The sequence below is a fragment of the Aplysia californica genome, unplaced genomic scaffold (assembly GCF_000002075.1).
Source record: "Aplysia californica isolate F4 #8 unplaced genomic scaffold, AplCal3.0 scaffold00727, whole genome shotgun sequence".
Classification (NCBI taxonomy): domain Eukaryota; kingdom Metazoa; phylum Mollusca; class Gastropoda; order Aplysiida; family Aplysiidae; genus Aplysia; species Aplysia californica.
Window position 1 is genome coordinate 212,227 of NW_004797997.1, and position 20,172 is coordinate 232,398.

General features: G+C 38.0%; 1 protein-coding gene across 1 annotated transcript in view; it reads right to left on the minus strand.

Moving 5' to 3' along the window:
• The window catches only part of LOC101853496 (collagen alpha-3(VI) chain-like), a gene marked incomplete in the record, with an annotated part of 90,458 nt that overhangs the window by 12,414 nt on the left and 57,872 nt on the right, over positions 1-20,172 (minus strand). The window contains 16 exon segments of the mRNA XM_035972523.1: positions 225-412; positions 1,068-1,299; positions 2,710-2,823; positions 5,335-5,343; positions 5,894-6,141; positions 6,599-6,911; positions 7,512-7,625; positions 8,725-8,970; positions 9,807-9,970; positions 10,791-10,947; positions 11,460-11,537; positions 11,860-12,075; positions 13,478-13,644; positions 14,589-14,772; positions 15,200-15,298; positions 18,411-18,596. Of these exon segments, the coding sequence (XP_035828416.1) occupies positions 225-412; positions 1,068-1,299; positions 2,710-2,823; positions 5,335-5,343; positions 5,894-6,141; positions 6,599-6,911; positions 7,512-7,625; positions 8,725-8,970; positions 9,807-9,970; positions 10,791-10,947; positions 11,460-11,537; positions 11,860-12,075; positions 13,478-13,644; positions 14,589-14,772; positions 15,200-15,298; positions 18,411-18,596 (2,715 nt within the window).

Below are 20,172 nucleotides of genomic sequence, written 5' to 3' on the forward strand. Positions count from 1 at the left end.
CGCGTGTAAATATTGTTCATACATGGAATTATGTAAATCGCTTAGAGTTGTGTTCACACGGGAGTGGGCACAATGAAAATGATCTACATTATTATTATTATTATTATTATTATTATTATTATTATTATTATTATTATTATTATTATTAATTTACAACTGCTGTCGGAAATATGCACTGAACGTTTGAAAGACGATAGACGCCTCCCTTTATTACAGCCACTCACCGACTCCAATAACCTTGGTTCCCTTGGCCTTCAGTTTGTTGATGGCCGCTACACTGTTCCTCGTGCCCATGCTGCGCGTGAGCAGAACCGCGTAGTTGGGGACGTTCTTTCGGTCACCGGCGGCACCGAACAGACTGTACTCCACCACACTTGCAGCTCTGCCAAGGTCAGGGTCACCGCGCACGCGCCTAAGGACGAAAGATGAGGAACTGTGTTGAAAGTGATGTCGTTGTTTTTGTTTTTGTTTGTGTTTTGTTTTAGCTTGGTTATTATCTTCTAGATTAATAAGGAGGAATTAAAGAAAGGAAGACAATAAAAGTGCAAAGGTGTTCTGAAAAATGTGTGATTCCTTTTATGGTAGTCTTGGTTGAAAAAGTAGAGTAGGAAGGGAGAGTGTAGAACTAATTTTTGGTCAGTAAATGTACATTAAAACAATCTTTGGTAGTTGCTCGGTTCAACGTTTTCTTTTGAAGGCTTCCACAGAAGCGACTGAGGTCACAACTAAGGGGAGAGCTGTACATATACAGCTTCGGTGAAGGGACTCACAAATAAGGTCTTTTAGAACCCTGCAGCTTCAAGTTCTTCGTCACTTTGTTGCTCCTTTTACAAAAAAAACTTACTCCGACTCATTTTCAGCAAGATGTTATATTTTGAAAGGAAAAAAAAGAAGAACTACCCACATATTGTCTAAAAAAAGTCAAACAAGACTTGAGGTCATAAAGTTTCTTTAAGCATGTTCAGACTGGTCCTGTCACTTGTATTCTTAAACGTTGATCTTCCACTTAAAATGCATAATATCTTTACATTTTCCAACACAAGTTGTTATATGGTATATTGTCGTACCTCATACTTCCAATGACGGATTTAACAGTCCTCTTGTTGTCTCCCTCCAGCAGTGACAACTTCATCCTTGGAGAGGAACCGTACTCCACAATACCAACACGGAAGTTGCCTCCCCTGAATGCCATACGTTTGACGACATCTCGCAAGAATCTCTTCATGGTACGGAATTCTGGTCCACTGTTGTAGCGGGACGAATCCACGACAAACACAACATCGGCCTGGCTGTTGCAAACTGTGGGTGTGACGTACAGACAACTCATAATAATACATTTTAATAAATAACGTTTGCAGAGCGCAAACTCCCGTTCAACAGCAAGTTCTATGCATTTTACAATCTACACAATGAACAAAAGTCATACACGATCAGTGAAATGTTTATGTCTATAAAATGAACATAATTTTTCGGCATTTGGTTCTGGAAACTGTTTTAACCAATGATTCGTTAACCTTATTAACCATAATATTCTTTCACAAGTTATAACAACAAAAAAGCTCCCCAAAAACGCTATTCCCTTTCTTCAGCCAAGTAGCCTAATCTAAGATGTATTTTCCAAAACTCAAGCTCTAACTGAACTTTTACACAGTTCATAGAAGGTTTATTGTATAATGCACGCTTCTCGATGGTAAAACAAAAAGTAAGCTTGATGCATAATCATCAAACGTAGCACAGCTATGAAATGACTTTTGCGAAAAGTCATCAAAAGAAAAGAATTGCTTAATAAAACAAAACTATAGAAAAAAAATAGAGAGATTTTTATATTATTCAAAATACGTCAGAGAAAGTTGATAACAATAATGTATGCACTTAAAAAAAGATATTGGTAAACTACATCACATTTTATCAGAAGTGTCAGATTCTGGCTTATTCTAATTTGGACTATGAACACCTCCAATTACAACTCGGTGCTGCTAGAACAACTTAGACTTAACACCACTGACAAGATTGAGGATTTGCATATTTTGTAAAAACCATTACTCATTGTCGGATTGGTTGTCCCACAAGAACAGAAACCAACTGGACGTGATTGTCGAAATGGGTAAAGTCGTGGAAGATGACACTTACTTTTACCACAAGCTGTTCCATTTCATCAATTCCAAATGACTCTCCAGTAATTTCCTTTCGCGAAACATTTTCGTCCATGAACCAATTGTCAACAACGTATCATATTGGGTCGTGATATCAAAGCTGACTTAAATTGAAAAAAGAAGTAATAGTCCTGCCTCCCCACCCCCCTTTTTGACTGAAGTTGTCTTTAGGCCATTCCCAAAGGGGCGGATATTAACATGCTCTTATGCGCAGTAGAATTGTAAATGGGCTGATTTATCAATGTCATGCTCATACTGTGCAGGAACAACATAGGGGGAATTGCTGCTTTTTCTTTCCTCATCCTTACTATCGTCATTTTTCTTCTATTTCTTTTGTATGTATGTCACTCTCTTGTGAACTGCTATTTCAGGGGTGCCTTGATAGTTAAAGCAGACTTTGTCCTATTCAGGTTAGAGAGGTGAGCACACTAGGCCTGATTCCCCGTTTGGACTTGCCTGTTGACATTCACTCCATGACGCTCATTCGACCTTTTGCAGTTGAGAGCGCCGTAAACCCTCACCAAAACTTTTAAAAAAGCTAAGTCTATATCCATACCTCTGCCACATGTCTCTCCAGAGAAGCCTTCAGCGCACTGACAGGAGAATCCAAGAGCCTCTGGGATACAGACACCTCCATTTGAACATGGGTTCGGTGAGCAGTGGTCATCAGCTAGAAAGCAAACAGAACCCACTATTACAACATATCCTGAATATGAAAAATGATGATGAAACTAAAGCTTACGATTGGCAAATATACATCTGGACAAGTGTGGCAACACACACAAACAGATCAGTCTAAGTGTCCTATTGTTCAATAGAGCAAATAATACTCACAGTTTAGCAATAACAGATGCTAAACGTATAGTATGGAAAAAGATCAACCGTTTCTAATTCTGATCATGGATTTCCCACTTAATATGTAATTGCTATTATCCACTGGCAAATGGATACACTGATTTAATTTTAGTTGTGAATCAAACAAAATGACACTTTGGTATGTGTGTATGCATAATTGCAGTGACAGGTCAGATGTAAAAAAAACACACAAAAAATACCACACATAGGGGATGAGGGGATTGTAAATTACAGGTGAGAACAAAAAACAAATAATTAAGCGGTATACGAATATACTTCTCTCTTACACCTACGTGATAGGATTCATGCAGGTTGAGAAACCATTTGGCAGCATAAACATACTAATCAATAGTGTGCTTTATCTACCAAAACTAACCTACAAAAAAAGACTGAGTCGGAGCTCTTCCAAATCATATGGTTCACACTTTTCACTAGCAAAATGTTGCTTAATTGATGTTTACCAGCATCACACAAAATTCCATATAACCACAATTTTACAATAATTGACTTGCTCGAGAAATTAATTCCATAACACTTGTTTTGACTATCGACTCCATGAATCCTTGTTTTCTCTTTACATATATAGCCTTTATAGGGGAGTATGTTATCAATATTCAAGTGTAGAGCTTAATAATGGTTAGTCTTTGTATTTTGGATGCATTTCATGAAATACTGGCGAAAAAGCATCTGTTGAAGTTTCCTTGGCAGTGGCCGAAGAGAATATTATTCTTGAAGATATTAAGGTTAGTGAAATCGTTGCAATGTTCACAATGTTAACATCTGACATTTCCCAGTACGAACAATGTTTGTTGAAACGTTTTCAGCAGAGAAAGAAAGAGAACTGCATTCTTCTTATTATTATGAAAAAAGCTATTGCTATATTTAAAGAGTTAGCGTAAAAAACGGAGATTAATGCTTTCAGCTGTGGCTTTTGCATTTAAAAGGAAAATGGGTTTTAAAAAAAGGAATGAGAGGGACGTAATAAAGGTGATAAAAAGACAAAGACAAAAATTAAATGACATGTATAGGCGCAGTAGGCAGTATCTAAAGAACATGTTATAAACGCGCAGTAGGCAGTATCTAAAGAACATGTTATAAACGCGCAGTAGGCAGTGTCTAAAGAACATGTTATAAACGCGCAGTAGGCAGTATCTAAAGAACATGTTATAAACAGTATTAGCGACCACATAAAGTTGAGAAGGAATCTGATGTCAAAGATGAATGCATTAAAATGAGACTATTAGAAGCATATTATGCTAAATTAAAAAGTTCTTTGTATAACTATACAACATTGACAAAGCAGAATCAACTTCAAATGATGATGTAAAAAAACAAACCAACAGAGGAATTAGAAAACAAAACTTTTCATAGATTAATAAAATATAAAGGAACAAGTACCCGTGAAAGATGTTGTAACAAATCAATAGCCCCATCCGTTGGAGGAAATATTATTGTCCTGCGGTGTTTGCTACGATTTAAATCAGGGTGATGAATTTTGCCTTTAAATCCTTCTCTTGCAACGACCAGCAATGTCACGATAATAAAGCTTTCAAGATATGAAAAATTATGCTCAGACTTGAAAGCTTTGAAACATCAGTGAGAATACTTTGGTAGTTAAAATCAGTATATTTAAATTCAGTCCAAAACTACAAGATCAAAAGTTTAGTTATTCACTCATTACGTTAATGTGCGGTCACTTGAAACATTTTTTAAAAAGTTGTTGACTAAAAAGACGAAAATCGTAGACGATGATGGCGGAGCATACAAAGTGTGATTTGCTGGATAGGTGCTTTTTGAGGGAAGAAACATGCTGATTGTAATTCAGAAATGAGACACATCTTTTATAAGAAAAAGCAAGTGCGATGTGTACCCTGTTCATCAATGTGTGTGCTTTCTGGGAGGCTCTGTTAGTATCGTAACATTTTCTTCTAAGTACAATCGAAAATTTTCAATACAGCCATCATATGTCGTGAAGAAAAGTGGTCGTCTTGAACAGGTGGTTGTCTTGAATAGTTTCATTTTAATGCAGAAAGAACGCAGGGAGGGGGGTGGCCGTTTGAATTGGTCATTGTCCTAGACAGGTGGCCGTTATAACAAGTTCGGCTGTACTTGATTCTCAAGGTTGATTAAGTTCTATTTACAGTTCTCTTTACACAAGTTAAGCTAACAATAGTAGAAACATAAATAAAGAAATTAAGTATCTAAGCTAAGCTCTCCCAGACAAACTCCACACTATTAATGTCTTCGGGTAGTGACATTTGAGGAATGGATGTGCAGTACAACATTAAAAATGGTTGAAATCAAAAGGATGATAAATGGTGAATACCTGAAGTGGCTGAAATGAAGAGGAGATTGACCATTCGATGAAGATTCAAATTTCAAATAGATCATTCATGTTTAGGAAAATAAAAGGACCACAGTGCTATTTCAATAGAAAAAATAAGTACTTTGATATTACAATAAGAGCACGTCGATATTTCTGATAACTACACCTGCTGAAACATTGTTAAATACAACGGATGCTATTTTTTTTTTTAAATAATGAAAAATGATAATTGAGCTCATGTAAGAAATCCTTGTATAAGTTTGAGTTCCAAAGTTTTCTTTCTATATCTATCATTAATTCCATTCTAATTGCCATAGGTCACGTTTTATAACTGTGGTAGCTGACAGAAGAGAGGTAAACGGACTTTCGATACTTGCAAAAATTGTGAATTATGGTGTAATAAAGAAAAGAGGTGAAAGTGTGATATAACAGAAAGACTGAACACATACAGAGTGCCTTGCAAGAAACACCTCATGCTCTGGGCCAGTACGACTGAACCCTAAAAAGTGAACGCTAGGAAGAGTGAGGAGTGATAAAATGTCTCAGTGTGTTGACTTACTGTCGTGCACAGCCTCCAAAACTTGGTCGCTCATGGCCTTGAAGCTTGCTTCGCTCTCAATCTCCATCAGGGGCATTCCCTGTGTCTCAGCAATAAGCTCGATCTCACTCCTGTCTCTCAGACCCACAGCCAGGGGAATGAGGCGGACTCCAGAGTCAATGACCAGCTCAGCCTCGGATAGAGTGATGTCACGATTGATTTCAACAGAGCCGTCAGTCAACAGGTAAGCAATGTTGCGAGCGTCGTACCTAGAACATATTTTGGATATGTCATGTATTAAAGAGTACAACTTAAAAAGCTGATTTTCAAAACCTTACTGATTTATTGAGGTAGGTCGGATGAGAGGTTCACGAATTATTGATATTGCAACAGACATCCACAGCTCGAAAAAAAAGAGGAGGGTGGGGGGTCACACTGATAAAGTAATTTTTTTATGAGAAAGACAAGCATAACTTTTAAAGCACACTTTACATACGCAAGGGATGAAGAAATACAATTAATGACTACCACCCCCCAAAAAACCCCCACCCCCAAAAAAACAAAACAACCCCCACTCACCAAAACAACAAACAAAACAAACATGAAGACATGCAATGGAATGTGTGAAAATTGTTGCTTCCTCCATATCAACTGCCAGAATATTTAATCGAATCAGAAAATTTTAATGAGTCCAAGAAGCTAAAGGTAAACAGAAATATTACAAACCTATCTCCATTTCTTCCATTGAACATCTGAACCCTGGCGGAGCGAAGCGCCTCAGCCATGTTAGACCTGCCAGGTGTGTAGCTGATGTCTCCAATGGCTCGGATGATTTCGTCCTCAGTGTCGTAATAGCCCAAGCTGAACTGAATCATGGCAGCGGAGCTGTACTTCATCACACCAATGTTGATGCCGCAGTTCAAGACTTCCATGTCCGTAACCAGCCTCTGAGCGTAGCTCTTAATGGCAGCGAAGTTCTGGGAGCCCACAGAGGTGGAGGAGTCGAGGATGAGGACAACGTCAGCAGCCTCTCCACATGCTGGGAACAACAGAAATAGAAATAGAAACCGGAAAATTACAGCTTGGCTCTGAAAGTCAAGGGTGCAGTGTTTCGCTCTTTTTATTGTTGGTTGTTGTTGTTTTATTGTTGTCATTGTTGTTGTTGCTGTTGTTGCTGTTGTTGCTGTTGCTGCTGTTGTTGTTGTTGGTGGAGTGGTTGTGATGTTTTTTAATTGTTTGTTTGGCGTGTGGGGGGTGCGGGGGGGGGGCATGCTCTTTTCCAGTAAATGATTCTTTCCATTGGGTATTCAGAGGATCATCAGATATAATGATATAATTGGAATACTATCTATTAAAGAGCAAAAGGAATTTCTTATATACATTCATCTATCATTCTTAATTTTTAAAAAACCCATTTTAATTCCTAAAGGCACTGCATTATTTCAGAGAGTGAATCAGAAAGAAATATAGAATGGTGCAAAAATAATAAACCAATTTATCATTTTTCAATAGACAAAAGGGCTTTCTTCAATATTTTTTGTTCTTGGGACAACAATTTTTTTCAATCAAAGAAAATGCTAGCTCAAAATTGGAAATTGAAAAAGGAAAAAAATAGAAAGGAATGTGATTGGTTACTAACAGTTTTCACAGTTATCGCCATAGAATCCTCTGGTGCAGACACAGATGTAGGAGCGGAGTCCATCCACACACACTCCCTCATTCTGGCATGGATTTCTTTCACACATATCAGCATCTGAAACATGGTCAAAGAAAATTATTATTAATAAATGACATTTTAACACTTATAGAAAGTACTACATATATCTGGGAAAGACCAAACCAAAATTATTTCAGTGCCAAATATTATAAACGACTTTAACAAAGCATTAAGCACTTGAAAAATAAAAACAAACTATTTGTTGCTGCTTCCCAGGAGATATTTTGGCCAATAAAACAGTTTTTAAAAGGTAACGAATAACATTAAAAATCCTACTAAATCAGTGAGATCCTCTGTTAGACACATTGAAGACATAGCAAGAGGAGAGCATGTAGCCCTCAAGTTAGAGCTCAGAAGAAAGAGGGAGAAACAACAGAAAGGAGAGATTAAATACCTAAGCCAACATGACGCATTCGCATGCGAATGTAAAGGTTAATAGGGGCAAACCGTTTAACCATTAGATGGTGGCCTCGGTGGTCTAGTGGTTAGGCTACCAGACAGGTAATCGTGAGATTGCGGGTTCGGGGGTTCGAGCGTCAGTCAGCTCGGTCCGACCTTGTGTCTTTGGGAAAGACACTTTTCTAGAATTTCTCTTTTGGATCGGTCCTTTTGGAGATGGACGTTGAACTCGGAGGTCCCGACTCTTAAATAACCTAACAGTGTTGACAGGGGCGTTAAAACACTACCATTTCACCATTTTTATAGTCATTAGATGGATTGCACTTTCTACAGCAGTGCAGTGTAGTTGTATGTATATCCCAACCCACTTTGGGGAAAGCTTAATTTTAATTAAGTTAATGTTTTATAAATTACATATATACACATTGCACACAAAGACGCACACACACGCACAAATACACACACACATATACATATGCACACGCACACACTCACTCTCTCTCTCACACACACATACACACACACACAAATACATATACATACATATGCACATGTACGCACACACACATACATACATACTCACGTACATATGCACACGTACACACACACACACACACACACACACACACACATACACACGCACACACAAACACACACACACATAATATCTATAGTGGAACACTGTCAAACTGAAAATGTGGTTGTCTGAAAAGGTCTCTCATAAGAAAATACGCACCGGAACAAAGAGGAGTGACAATGGTGTGAGACAGCTGTCCCAGCCCCTCGAAGTCCATGACCTCGATCATGTTGTCCTGGATGGGCTGGGAGGCCATGCCCCTCAGCTCGGTGTTGTCTTCCAGGCCGATAGCCACGGTGATGATGGTGGTGCCCATGTTCTTGATGAGGCGGGCCTCGGGAATTGTTTCCTCGTGGTTCACGTTCGAGTGGCCGTCAGTCACAATGACCAGCAGGTTGGGCACATCTGAAGTAGTATAACAAAGCAATATGTTTGGACAAAAGTTACCTAATGTGACTTATAACTAAGCTACCAACCTGCATCTGTGGTGTATCAGTTAGGTGCGTAATTGATTCCCGAGTGGGGAGAATTTTTATTGAGTATCTCTGCCTTTCTGTTGGGATGTTTTATCCCTCCAAACCAGTGCTGCCCATGAAAGGCATGGTTGAATCCCTATTCCAATATTATGAACAAGACTTCATTTTAGTCGACGAGGGTGTAGAAATACAAACTCTGCAATGTGACCACCCTTAACCCTCTGTCTAAATTTACCGTTCAAGTTCCCCCTCGCACGATGTCTCCAACGACAGCTTTTCTTTCTAACTACAGCTTAGAGAAGACACAGAACTGGAATGGAGAACAACTCATAAAGACGAGCATTCGCATTGCATGGCATGGGACCTATTGCTTATACTGGACAAACAGTCACACAGTCATTCAAGGTCTATAACACAGAAAATATTAAAAGGCTCTCTCTATTCCCTTTGCAAGTACACTGTGCCATATGCATCAACTTCTACTCATGTCGAAAAGTCACACTCCCTTTCTAATCAAGGCTAGATGCTCGTTGGTAAATCAAAGGTGTGATAGATACGCTTGAGTAGGAAGGAAAAAGTAGATGCCTGCAATATATTTCATAAGACCCCAAAATGTGAAGACGCTTAGAGCAGGAGACATGATGAGAGTTCTTCATCAAAGAATAACAGACAACACACATCTGAACACAGAACAAATATAGAGGCTAAACGGGAAATAGATATTAAAGACTAGCAAACAAGTTAGAACAACACTTGATGACCAACCTGGTCTGTCTCCATTGCGAGATACGAACATCTCAGTACGAATTCGTCTCAAAGCCTCGGCGGTGTGTGTGTAGCCATACACGTAAGGCATACGCTGCAATGCATTGAAAATGTCTTGCTTGGTGTCGTGCGTGTTCAGCTGGAACTCAATGCGTGCAGTGTCACTGTCGAGAGAAGTTTGTAGGTGCCTCTTAAATCACAACTAAAATTATTCCATGATTTTAACATGAATTCAATAGGCTCAATGGCTTTAACTTGGGACCAACCTATGATTTTTGGGCCATTCCATGAAACGTGTTATACGTAACGCATAGATGATGACCTACTGAAAAAATGTCTAAGCTCTAGTAGGACGATTCTTAACTCTTTTTAGTTGGATGCAACCTGCCCTGCACTATGTGTGCTACCATTCATGAATTACTCATTTAGAGGTCGATACACATTGACGTATCATTTGTAAAAACACACAATATGCATCTTTGGCTTAATGCTGTGGTCCAGTCCAGTTAATTTTAGTTGGGTTTAAGTAAAAGAAACAGCAATTTGGCATACTGGCAAATCCACCCCCCCCCACCAAAATGCATGTTTTCCACTCCAAGAAGAAAAGAACAAATAATGTTATTATTTGGTACATAACACGGATCTGACACAAGAATCTCAAATTGTACACAAACTTCCTACCAAAGACAAATCTAAACATACGACACATATTCAGCGAAACAAGTCCATGTACAACCAACATTAGCCTCATTCTCAGCACCTCAGTATTATCATTGTTGCCATCCTCATCATCATCATCTTTATTGTTGCAAAAATAATCAAATTTCCTTTTTCTTGTTTTGTATTTCTTAAAGCATAACCATTTCTGCCACGTTGGCACATTTTAAAGTAACTTTCAAATATCGGCGCCAAATAAAGATACGGGACCAAAAGAAAAAAACCCACCAAAAAACAAAAAACAAAAAAACAGGTCCATGCACAAACCTGAAAGTCATGACTCCAACCCTAAATAGACCACTATCAATTTCCAAGTCTTTCACTGTGTTGAATGTGAAGTTTCTCATCAAGGCATAGTTGTACTCTCCCACGCTACCCGATGTATCCAGCAGGAAGATGACGTCAGCCTTTGACTTGCAGTCACCTGGATACAACAGGGGGGGGGGGGTACCCTTATTTACAATCACATCTCAAGCAGTGAATTATGTCCAATCCTTAAAGTAACTCCTCGCCCCCCAAAAGGCTTTTGGGGCGACACCGAAAAACAAACCCAAAGAAAGAGGATCATAGAAATACAGTTAGTTTACAGCCAGTAGATAATATTCTCAAGTATAACAACTTTTACGAAACGACAGCAACAAAACCATTCCAATTGGAGCCGAAAAATGGAGAAAAAAACCCGTGTCTCACTACATTATTATCTAGTACGTATACCATTTATTACAACTCAAGCCATTACTGAGCCCAATGCTAGGATAAAAGACAACAAATAAGGACTTCACTATCAGAAAGGGTTGGCCTATAATCCCAGAAAGGAAAAGGCTGTCTAGAATCAAGGGTTGAATCAAAAATAAAACTGTCAGCGACTATGTTCAACTGTTTTAGTTAGTTCTATTGAGATGATAAAAAACAGAAACATCATTGTAATAAACTTGCCAGTGTAGGGGACGACAGGACGTCTTGTAGTCGTGGTGGTTGTTGTGGTTGTTGTGGGTCGGGTAGTTGGTGGTGGTGCTGAAACAATACGGTAAGAAACAATCAGATAAATAAAGTATAATATTATATAAAGAACAAAAGCTATAACAATAGTATTTGCATCATTTCTTCCTGTGAGACAAACTTCTCAACACTAAACCAAGACCAACAAGTTGCTTTTACATTCACCCCCCTCCCCCACCACCAATAAACAACAACAAACACATTAAAAAACCCACCCTCCCCCACCCCTAAAAAAATCCCAACAAACAAACAAGCAAAAACAACAACAGCAACACCATCATCAACAACAACAGAGAGCAACCTCTTTCAGATGTAGGTCTCCAAATGTAGTGCCCACCTCTATTCATTCTGTACAGATATATTCCTGGAACTTCTCCCATCTCCTCTGGGCTGTTGATGATGGTTCTGAATGCGTCAGTAGGTTTGGAGCTGATCTCATCTATGTCAGTGGTATCTCTAAAGTTTAGGCCGATAGTGTACACATCAGTGCCAAGATCCTTCAGTCTGTTTGCAGCGCCATAACTACGTTCAGAGTTCAAATATTTCTCATTTCCTGAAAGACAAACAAAGACACAGCAATACATCATTAATAACATTAAATGTGTATTTCAAAGAGAATGCTTCCTTTCTTGTATCCAGTCCTTTAATAGAATAAAATGCTGGCCTTCTGTGGAGGTCTGTAAGTGAATCTCAGACAAAACAATAATAATGAGCTGAAGAAAATGTTTCCTTCCTCTCATGAAAAGACAGGAAATTTGAACACCTAAAACACGTAGGATCTAAATAAAATAGCAAGAGCACAGGAGACGTTTTGTCACTCAGCATAAAGGCAGTTCCTACAAAACCAAGTGCTCATATAGTATTTCTGTTTGTCCTTTTTTAAGCCAGTGATTACAACATGTCTGTCCTGGAGAATTTAAAGGGGGCTCTCGTGGCCTAGAGGTTAAGGTGTTCGCCTCTCGATCAAAGGTCCCGGGTTCGAATCCGGGTAGCGATGGACAAATTTTCTTCAGTAAAATGTTCTCCTTTCACATCTATTCCTGCTCTCTCACAATGTCCTGTCATTGCTTTCGTGTGCACTTTCTTACGCAGCTTTCTCACCTCCTTTGCCCCCTCCTATAGGCCCCTGACTCTTTCTGTAGCCTTTCTACTGCTATTCCTTGGCTCCTCCTTACTGTTGTCTTTCAGCCACATCCCTGTTCTTAGTTAAGAAAGATCTACACCTAGCCTTCTCGGACAGGAGCGAAAAATATCAGAGGTCCCGTGTGCAAGTTGCGCACGTTAAAGATCCCTTTGAGGTCCTAAATCGACAAGAGTAGGCTTAGGCCGAAACTCGGGCAAAATTAAAAATTTCCTTCCAACTGAAAATGTTAAATGTGTTTCGTACATTCGTTTGACCTTATGCAGTCGTGAGCACTGTAAAACACTAACGAAAAAATACAAAAGAAAAAAAAAAGAATGCGAATCTCAACTGTACTATGCTCCTCTGGAAACCATGAATGTTTCTAAGCGTTCTTCTACTAGATGTTGACATGTTTTATTGCACATAGTTATGCGTTATATACAATGCTTTTTATAATTTATTATTACCTTATTTATTATTAACTCAACAAAAGCATAAAAAATAACATTTACACGGTACGTAATTCAAAATAACGAAGCAACTCAAGATATTTCATATACATTTGTAGATCATGTTTAGTTTATGCCTTTTAGCAATAAACGTGTTTTGTGTCCGAAAACTGCCTACTCTATTGTTCAATAAGACATATTATCTGTATGAAGAACAACATAGTTTCAATATGACATGCCTGTACGAAGAACAGCATAGTTTAATTGTGACATACCTGTAAGAAGAACGACATACTTTCAATATGACATACCTGTAAGAAGAACGACATAGTTTCATTGTGACATACCTGTAAGAAAAACGACATACTTTCAATATGACATACCTGTAAGAAGAACGACATAGTTCCTAGCCCGAGGCCTGTCTCCCTGTCGTGAAGTGAACATGGAACGTCTCACGTAATCGAAGGCACCACCGACATCGGGCCTACGGGTGCTGGGGGAGTTCCCCATTTTGCCAATGCCAGCAATGATCTCATCCTTGAAGTTGTATCTGTGAAAACGGAGAACTCACGAATAAGTTCATGCGCTAATACTAGGTAACTAGCAACTCCGTCTTTCACAAACACACACACAAACACAGAAGAAGCTTTATAACCTTTTTTATCCTCCGCACAGTTAAGATTTACCATCTCTCAAAAGGCATCAGATATACTACTTCTGCAGGTTAGAGCTCCAACAATACACTTTTATGTGCAAACATGTTTAAAGTATTAATAGTCAAAGCAAGCGGTTTTGTATGTAGAAGCGAAGTGAATTCTATACTCTGCAATATGCAGACATTCAGTCTCCCAAAGACGGGTTACCTGCTTTGTAAACGAGTAAAGTGAAGATCATATTGAGAACGTAGCAAAAGCACACACAAAGTAACGTAAATTAATCTTAAGCAAAGTACAAGTACAGTACAGTACAGTAAAGTAAAGTAAAGTACAGTAAAGTAAAGTAAAGTAAAGTAAAGTAAAGTAAAGTAAAGTAAAGTAAAGTAAAGTAAACTGTAAAATAAAGTAAAGTAAAATAAAGTAAAATAAATAATGTTATGTAAAGTAAAGTAACACGAAGTTAAGTAAATAAAGCCAGGCAAAGTAAAGTAAAGTAAAATGGTTTTGGAACCCCTTACGATAATGCTAAATTATTTGACAGGCGTGACCTCCGAATATAAACACAAATCCGAAAGGACTGAGCCAAATGAGTTAGGAGCCTTGAAACCTCCGCAAAACGATCAGTCCAAGGTCACCCAACATGGTATTCAAACCAGGGCCATCTGCTCTGCTGTCCAACATAATACCAACAGAGCTAACAGAGGGCAGTCTCGTCTCCCTATTGGTATCAATATCAAGTGCCAGATCTGTCTTTATGTCTGGTCAAGTGTTCTAGAAACTACTATTTTTTAATTTGTTGTCTTTTCCTGATTCTTTTTCCAAAAGTTATACCACCAACCTGTTGAGTTGGAAACTTGGGCGAGATCTGGAATCAAAAGTCATGCTACCAACACGCCAGTCTCCTGTGTCAATGTCAATTTGTTCAGTGAAGTCTGTCACAAAAGTCTTCATCCAGTCGAATGTCTCGTCATTGACAGATGAGTCCAGCATGAAAATGATATCAGTGCCAGTCTCTTTGAACTCTGGAAAAGAATTCAGCAAAGGAAAACAAAATTCAAACTGAAGTTTGATAAAGACATTTATTATGTATGTGTGACATTGAAACAGATCTAACCCCTTGTCAAAGGAATAGATGGCTGTCTATCTGGTTAGGGTGAACATGTAAAAAGCACATAGGTATACCATGTGAGTTCATTATTATTGTCGTTGTTGTTGTTGTTGTTGTTGTTGTTGTTGTTGTTGTTGTGGTTATCATAATGTACACATTGTTGAAGCAAGACGAATTATCAAAATAGAACTAATCTTTTAAACATTTTCGTACTCCTAGTAAAGCAGTGTCAAACGAAGATAAGAACATGAGCAACCGTAGAGTAGAGTAACAAATTACGTATTTTCACATTAATTTAGCTGTGTATTTTAAGAAGACAACAATATAAAGTATGTTCTCACGAGGAATTCTCCTTGGTGTCGTGGTTCTACGGGTCGTGGTTGTAGTTCTGCGTGTGGTTGTCGGCCTGCGAGTGGTCGTGGTGGTGGTGGTTGTTGTGGCTGAGAACAGAAGACGTTTACAAATTCAGGCACACAACATTTTGGACACTATCGAGGACAAAACACGTTCTTGTCCTTTACAGAGTTGACGTGTATAATAGAAATGTAAAACTTCAAAATGATACACGGTTGTACAGTTCTACAGAAGATTCAAAAGCAACCAATATACTAAGATAACCAGTTATAAAAGGAACACATTTGTCATTCATCGGAGATCAGCGACAGCAAAACGCAGAACCGAATTTCGGTATTGAAACACCCAGATTTACTTTTTCTACAATGTCAAGATCTTCAGAATATTATTATGTTCTGTACAGGCCTGCAATACCTTCAGCCAGAATCACTCAATACCATAGATTATAAAGCAAAAGTATAGATTTACTACTCTGTTCTACTCTGCAAAGTGAAAATAATATTGATGATTTACGAGCGCAGATCCTAAGTACCAACCAGAATTGCAAATCAAGTTCAAAATAGTTCCGTAGTAGCAAAAATACATTCATGATAGAAACATTTATGCTAAATTTACAAAATCATTACATGTACCACATGCCTTCAAAGAGTATCGCGAATAGCATTCCTTCAAATACATAGAGACAAAGGAGTGATAAGACGCCAGCCAAGGTTTTTTCATGACAAAAGAAGTTGAAATGTTACCATGAACAACTGCTCGAATTTGTAACGATGCCCCCCCCCCCCAACAGACACAAAACCCCAAACAAACAGGTAATTCAATATTTCGCCTTTTAAATCTTGTTCCCCATAGAATATATAAATAAATAAATAAATAACTAGTATGTATGTATGTATTACCTCTTAATTTGCCTGTCCCAGACTAACACAACACCAAACAGGGAATTCAATATTTCGCCTTTTGGAACTTCCCCATATTATTATTACCTAATATCTTTGTATGCCCTCTTCCTTTGCCTATCTCAGACTCTGCTGTCAGACATCTCAGCTGTATCTACTGTCTCCTTCAGTCATTCAGACTGTTTTCTTTACTCTGACCTTCATTTATCTTCACTAAATACACCCTCAAGTATCTTTCTTATCTTAAAAAATATTACAGTATTTAAAAAAAAGACTGACAGATGAACTTCCCTGTCAACAAGTCGAATGCATCAAGTATTGTTTTTATTGCTCATGACGGGTAAAAATAAAAGGAACTATTATTCTTATCATTAGATAAGAATGTGCAGATAATCAACATGCCAAAATTCATTGGTGCAGGGCTCCATAAATACGTCATAGACATGTATTTTTATACGTACCCTTCATACTTAAGTATGTATGTCCGTGTGCATGTGTGAGTAGGTGTGTGTGTGTGTGTGTGAGTGTTTATACTCATATTAATGTATACACGTATATTCCATTGGGCCTGTATATTATTTATCTGTGCATGTGTATGTGTGTGTATAGTTGAGTGTGAGTGTGTATACTTATATTCTTTCCGGTCTGTATATTATTTACGTATGCATGTGTATGTGTGTGCGTGTTTGTGTGTGAGTGTGAGTGTGTGAGTGTGTGTGTTTGTCTCCATTTATGTGTGCGTACACGTGTGTGTGTGTGTGTGTGTGTGTGTGTGTGTGTGTGTGTGTGTGTGTGTGTGTGTGTGTGTGTGTGTGTGTGTGTGTGTGTGTGTGTGAAATAAACAAATACGATGCTAAACATCGTCCAAATGTGGATTTTAAGTCAGTGTTTCTAAATCATCCGGCAAACACAACTTGTGTATTATGTTTAACAAGATTAAATTACTGTGGAAAAAATTCATTCGTTCATTCAATCATTCATTCATTCATTCATATATTCATTCATTCATATATACTTTCATTCAGTTACTCATTCACTTATTCATTCATTCATTCATTATTTAAAAGTGACATAATGTAGCAGTTTTCATGCAACAAAAGTGTTAAAAATGAAAACAGTAAACAAAAAAATATTCTTTTAGGAAAACACTGGTGAATTGTCTCCTAGCCTACGACTTTAAAAGCATTCAAATGGTGAATAGGGTAAAGCAACAAAGTTGAGATGTCTTTATATATTTTTTAAAAAAATAGAAAGAAACATTCCCTGGGGATAAGTATATTATTATGTGCAAATAATAAATAAGAAAACAAAAGTTGAAGCATTATAAAAGTTAAATGAAGAAATAATAATATGTGAAAACAAAGCCCCTATCACAAACAAAATCACATATTTAAAAACACACGCATACACACAAACACACACATACACTCATACACACACACAAACACACACACACTCATACACACACATACACACATATACACAACACACACATACACACACACAAACACACACACACATATACACATACATACACACATACACACACACATACACACACACACACATACACACATACATACACAGATACACACAAACACATACACACATACACACATACATACACACATACACACAAAGAAACCAACCCAAAACAAATAACAAAAAACCAAACCAAACCAAACCAACCCAAAACAAAACAAAAACAAATACATTTACTCCCCAAATCATAAAAAGGGCTATTTGTTAACTAATAATATAATGATAAAACCAGTATCTGCGTGTGTTGTGGTAAAGCAGGTTAACATGAACAAATAAAACATAATGTGAGAAGTGTGTCTGAACAATTCCTGAGTGCAAAATGGCATAAATAAAAAGGTGCTTCATTAATAAAAATAAACGGGCATAGTCCTTCTTGCAGTTAGCTGTGAAATCAAATTACCATGTCATTTGTGGGGATCAATCAGAAAGCATTGTAAACATGAATAAAGTGTTTTGTAAAGTCATCATAAGCACATTTTTCTTCAACTTGATGTGCCTACGGTCATGCATAATTGTTTCGTCAGTTGACAGAAAAGCAGAGTAATGATTTGTGACCTTTGGCAAGCCCCTAGAACCAGGGGAACGTTGCCGACATTACTGCAAAGTCATGAACATTAAACGTGGGGGCATAATAACGTTATTATTGTGGTGTGGTATGCAGAACTGTAAAAAGCGCAGTGGGTGGTAGACTATAGCTACAAGCTGGAGGCAAATATTCTGGGATCAAAGGAAGGCTGGGGGAGGGAAGGGGGGTAACCTCTTGTTGTAGTTCTTCTCGTCGATGGTCTTGTAGGTCTTGGTGTTGTTGCTGGTTTTGGGGTCGTCGTTGTCGTCGTTGCTGTTGTTGGCCGGGTTGTTGTCGTCGTGGTTGTTGTTGTTGTTGTTGTTTGTGGTGGTCGGGGTGGTGTTGTAGGAGCAGGGGTAGGGATAGGGGTCGTTGTCTCTAATAGTTTTCCGTAGTGAAAAATGGTTGCAAGTATGAGTTATCATTGCATATTACGGTGGGTGAAAGAAACATACAAACAAACTAACAGGCAGTACACAATCAAAGAATCATTTTCAATAACACCAAGAATCGTAAACGAAATGCATTCTTCGCCGTACCTCTAAAACCTGCGACTTTAACTTATGTTGTCAATAGGGGAACCTACCTTTATAGAAGAACTTAAACTCTGGCAAATTATGCTTTTCTTTTCCACGGGATTTCTATGTGTGTTTATAGTACACTGGGAGGTTACAGAAATAGCATTTTCCTTCATCCTCTGTGTGCTTTGTTTTCTGTCCACATCTCTGACAACAGACGGGCTCTACAAACCCCATTATGAGGGAGAAGCTTTCCTCTGATCCATTTCAACAGTACAACTATGAATTTGTCCAGCTCATGCTGGTTCCAACCACTACAACACAAAATCAGTACATCAAAATATATTGATAGAGGTCGCAAAGATGTTGTCGATATAATCTTTTAAAAGCCCGTGACACATCTTTTACTTGAAAAAAGGAGAGGGGGCGGGGAGGGGGGGGGGAGAGTACAATTTCTAAAGGAACTAATCTTTCAGCATTAATTTTGAGGATGCAACTGTAAGACTTTCAAGCGTCTGTTACAGTTGAGGATTGGGACACGTCTAGTCTATGAAACAAATTTTAATGAGAACTGCAAAATCTTTCCCATTATATTAAAAGAAAGAAATGTCAGAAAGCATATGAAAAGAATCAAGTAAAATAAGAGAAGAAGAAGAATATATCAAATGCAAAATCACCCCTTATTAATAAAAGCCGTTCACACTGACAATAATAACAGTACACAATTTGAAACGGATGACATTTCTCGTTGCAGATAAATATGTATTTGATGGGTAACTTCATAAAAACAGAAATGGTGACAATCTGTGTAATATGTAAACTTGTCATTGTTTTTCAGTGCATCTTTGAGAGTCCAAAAGAAAAGCACTTTATTTGAATTTTGCCTGAGATGGTAAGTATCAAAATGACTCATATCAGTCTACAAACTTCCATCTCCTACAGAAATTAACCAACAATAAATGTAGAACAAATGTGAGGCAGCGTGGTGGAATCAGGCTCTCGTCTAGAGTGACAATCAATGTAAAAAAGACATGAAACCTGATGGCACCTAAAAGTTATACATATATAAATAATTGTCACGTCTTCGTGTATACTGAATCAATAGCTTAAAAAAGAAAAGTGAAAAAAAAAAAGAAAAAAAAGAAGAAAATCATAAAAAGCACGTGGTTGAATTGCAGGGTTGATGACCTAAAATAAGAGTATGAAGCTGTGACGTATAAGTTATTTAAAAAATGAAAGGAACTGCAAAGTATGGAGAGTACTGAAACAAAAAAATGTGGTGTCAAAATAAAAGCATGCACACGTTGTGAATCCTTGTCTGGCTTTTCAGCTGTGCTGTGGAAGCATTAAGTGGTGTTGTTTAACGTTAGAGGTTGGCGAGTTGTGTCAGTTGTCCTGTCATTCTGTGCATAGGGAGCGGCGTGTGAGGGGGGGGG